Raw genomic sequence first — 4044 nt, forward strand, 5'->3', positions numbered from 1 at the left:
CAGAGCATAACATGTCATTACTCAAGAGGAAAACTTAACTACGAGTGTATGTCAACGCCAGTCCTTCACAGCTTTATGGATCTTGGACTAAAAGCTAACTTACTGGTAACTCTGTCCACACTGTAATACTACATTACGCTTGCCCCTTACCATTGCTTATTATGCATCACTGATTTTCGTACACAGGCCCCAATGTTTAACGCATTGCTGTGAGTTACAAACTCCATGCTGATTGGCAAAATTTGTCATGAGAAAAAAAAATATGCAGTCAAACTTGCTGCAACAAGAATAAGTTGTGTACCAAACAATTCCGTTGAATGCACAATTACTTGGAGAATTTTATGCCCAAAAGATGCATATATGTATATCTTAATTTTGCACTTTGACATTATAGTTTTGTTTTGTGAATTGTATTTGCATGGCTTTCGTTTCTGGTTAATTATAATTAGAACTAAATTATCTCATTTCAGGTCTTCAATTTTGTTAATGCAAAATGTGAGCGGTCCCATTTGATGAAGAGAAACCCTCGTAAAATCAACTGGACAGTGCTATACAGGAGGAAACACAAGAAGGGCCAAACTGAGGAGATCACCAAGAAGAGGACACGCCGTACCACAAAATACCAGCGTGCCATCACTGGTGCCACTCTCACAGACATCATGGCAAAGAGAAACCAGAAGCCCGAAGTCAGAAAAGCACAGAGGGAACAAGCAATTAGGTAATAGTCTGGTACAGGAATCAGATTGTTGCTATTGTGTCTGGTACTGAAACCAGATGTAATAAATTTGGTAGTTTTTCAATTGTATGGAAGCTGTCTAGTGCCACACAAAAATTGCATTTATTGTGTTCCCTCAGTGTTTTTGTGAGGCCACATAATATTATTGTGAAGTAACACAACTTGCACAATACAATTATTTTCATGTGGTGCCAGGCGGCTTTCATACAACTGAACAGTGTCTGGTACAGAAACTAGATTATTTAATGAATTTTCGTTTTAAGCCTTTGTCAACCCTATTACTCCGTAATGTAGATCTTTCCATTTGAGGTTCTAATCTCTTTTAAAGTATTCAAACTGCTATAGAATGACATGAGAAAATCTTTGTCCATGTTGTTTTTCCCCTTTTAGGCATGGTATTAAAACAAAATTAATTTAACAATAATTAAGGTCTTATCACCTTATAAAAAGGTCATAAAATTACTTCATTTCCTAATTCCTATAAAATGATTAAATAATTGTGTCCTACACCAGACATCTAGTAAAGTATCCAGTGTCAAGACTAGAGCAACTAGAACTATAGTTGAAAATTGATATTCCCCGAAACCATTTGAAACACAGAAGAAGTTTTATTTACAGAGTACTATAATTTCAATTTATCACTTCTCCAACAGAGCTGCTAAAGAAAAAAATAAGGCAAAGGATGCTGTCAAGAAAGCCAATAAGGTAAGTTAATCGATTCATATAGATATTGATCAGGGATTGCCTCTTCTGGTTATTTTATATTCTGATAGTTTATATATTATAGAACTCAGTTTGTATATTATAGAACTCTGTACCCTTCCTTTCATAGAAAGAAACATTAAGCTATACCTTATAAAAGACATCGCAAAATTTGTCGGTCCTATGGACATGTCCTGCAATATTTGACTCGGACCGCCTATTTTAAAATTCGGTCCGGCGATTATTGAGTACTGGAAGTCAGTAGAAATGGTGTCTCTGAAGTTAAATTACGCAGGTGCTGAACTTGGCAAAAACGTTAACTGCATAAGATAAATTAGATAATCATGAAAACATCTGCCTGCATACTAATATAGTAGGAAGTTATATTTACTTCAAAAATTCACATTGTTGCTTGGTCCTGCAAAATCTTGTTCGGTCCGGCTTACTCACAGTCCTTGCCAGTCTCAATGTGCGGCCATTTTTTTCAACTTTCGCAATGTCTGTTATAAGATCTAGTCCAACCATTCAGAATGGAAACTACATTGCTTTTGCTCCAATAGAACCTTTGTTATGTGAAGTGAGTTTTAATTGATAAAAATATATCGCTGACATTTAGGAAAGTCAGTTTTCTTGAGGAAACAAAAATGTTAACTTCACATTGTTTTGTGTTTATTGTGTTGTTTATCTATTGTCCCACCACAGTTTATTACAAACACTTTGAACTATTACTGAGGGGCTGGACTTTTCCTGGAGTCTCTGTAGTTGGATAAATGAAGCAGTTGGTGCAGCAAATGTTCAGTGTTTTAAAGATAACATAAAGATAACATAAAGATAACATAGGTTTATTAATTCTATTCTTTAACATGTACATCTCCATCAGTGTTTGAGTGACAATCCATTCTTGATCAAGTTCCCTCATTTTCTGGACATTCATCTTGTCCGACTTTTCATTTACAATAGTTATTGTCAATGGAGACTTCATGGTTCAGTCAGACAGTACAGTTTGTCTTGTTTTAAGTCAGTTAGCTATTATCAACCATATCTCGACCTACAAGAGAAGTTCAATGTTCATATCCAGCAAGAAACTACTTAAAGGAAAATTTTTGTTAAATCTTAAATGATCCCTGATTCCATGGCCCAAGTTGCAATGTGTAAACAAGGTTTAAATTGTAAGCATAATTAGCATATGTAACTTTTGCACAAAAAGGGCATCTTCTGCTATATAAATGTTCAGAACTTCTGTGAACTTTGTTTTGCCATTCTTTTGTAAGAAGTTACACAAATGGAATTAAAACATTTTAAATATGTACTTCTTCCAATATCTTTTGACTTCTGAATAATTTATGAAGTGTATAGTATACTTTGTTTGTTCTTAATGTGTTCTGTTTATTCTTTGCAGGCTGCAGCTCCCAAGCAAACCCAGAAGACAAAAGCTGCAAGGAGCGCACCAGCAAGCAAGCCACGTGTCGGTGGAAAACGATAAATTCCTCTGTATAAATTATTGTAATAAATTTGCCTTCTGGTGAGATCCAATAGTTGAATTTTCTGTCAGGCTTCTTTCACTTTTGAATTAATGAATTCTTTTGCACACACCATCTTTTATGATGAATGAAGAAGTTGTTTTAATGAAAGAATTTGTCAGGGATACAAGGTATGCACAATCTTGTCCAATATCACGGCACTTGCAAGTGAAAAATCTGTTGCCTAATCAGTTAAACATACAGTCGAACATTATGAAGGCAAAATTTTATAATGTATTGATCCTAAACATTAATTGCCTTGTTCTTGCTTAAAACAGTGATTGAGATTAGGTTTTGTCTATTAAATTGATAGGATTCAGATGCTACATGAATTCATTGCTTTTTGTAGCCTAGCCATTCAGTTTTGACCGAATGAGTGTGATTACATTGTATATTGTTTATTCCATACATTGAGGTAAATTTCCTAGTCTGTTTGATAGTTGACTGAACCAATACCTTGTATCCTTGTGCAAACTATGATGAAATTAGTTCATGAATTTAAAAATTATTCTGAGAACAATTACAGCAGGTTTATACATTGGTACTTTGTTGAAAGATAGGGTCATTTAAGGATGTGCCAGATTTCGGAAGAAACCCCTATAAACCAATGGTCAGTACCTAGTAACTAGGTGGAGAGCTAATGTTGGAATGACTGAACCACTCTCCAATCCCTTGTGAATGCTGGCAATGGGATTCACATTTCAGTCCTGTGAAAATTAGTCCCCGCCATACGCCGAGGAGAGACTAAAGGTTTGTGTTGTGTCTGTATGACTGAACTAGTTCAGGGTATATCTTATATTATTATTATACTATAAGGATTTTGAACTTCATACTTCATATTAGTCCACCAATGGGAGATGGTTTGTTGCAGACTTATTGAATTGGGTGACTGACCTAAAAACACTTTTTCAGGCTCTACATACTTGGTATGTTGGTCCATCAAGATTAGATGGTGTGTAGTATGCTAAAAATTTAGCTTCTTATTTTAATATATGAATTCAGGAAAACCCATTTGTATTACTGGTTCAGACAAGAGTTGATACTGTATGTGGTATTATCTAGTTAAATAAAAACCAACAAGGAAAC

The 4044-nt window shown here is 34.9% G+C and overlaps 1 protein-coding gene across 1 annotated transcript; it reads left to right on the forward strand.

The window, feature by feature from the left end:
- The first annotated feature begins 439 nt into the window (after positions 1 to 439).
- Positions 440 to 2966, forward strand: LOC138333202 (large ribosomal subunit protein eL24-like). Its single transcript, XM_069281417.1, has 3 exons — positions 440 to 718; positions 1390 to 1441; positions 2838 to 2966. The coding sequence occupies exons 1-3, from the start codon at positions 513 to 515 to the stop codon at positions 2919 to 2921; spliced, it is 342 nt and encodes a 113-aa protein (XP_069137518.1). The 5' UTR covers positions 440 to 512; the 3' UTR covers positions 2922 to 2966.
- The last annotated feature ends 1078 nt before the right edge of the window (positions 2967 to 4044 follow it).

The sequence above is a fragment of the Argopecten irradians genome, chromosome 1, assembly GCF_041381155.1.
Source record: "Argopecten irradians isolate NY chromosome 1, Ai_NY, whole genome shotgun sequence".
Taxonomy (NCBI): domain Eukaryota; kingdom Metazoa; phylum Mollusca; class Bivalvia; order Pectinida; family Pectinidae; genus Argopecten; species Argopecten irradians.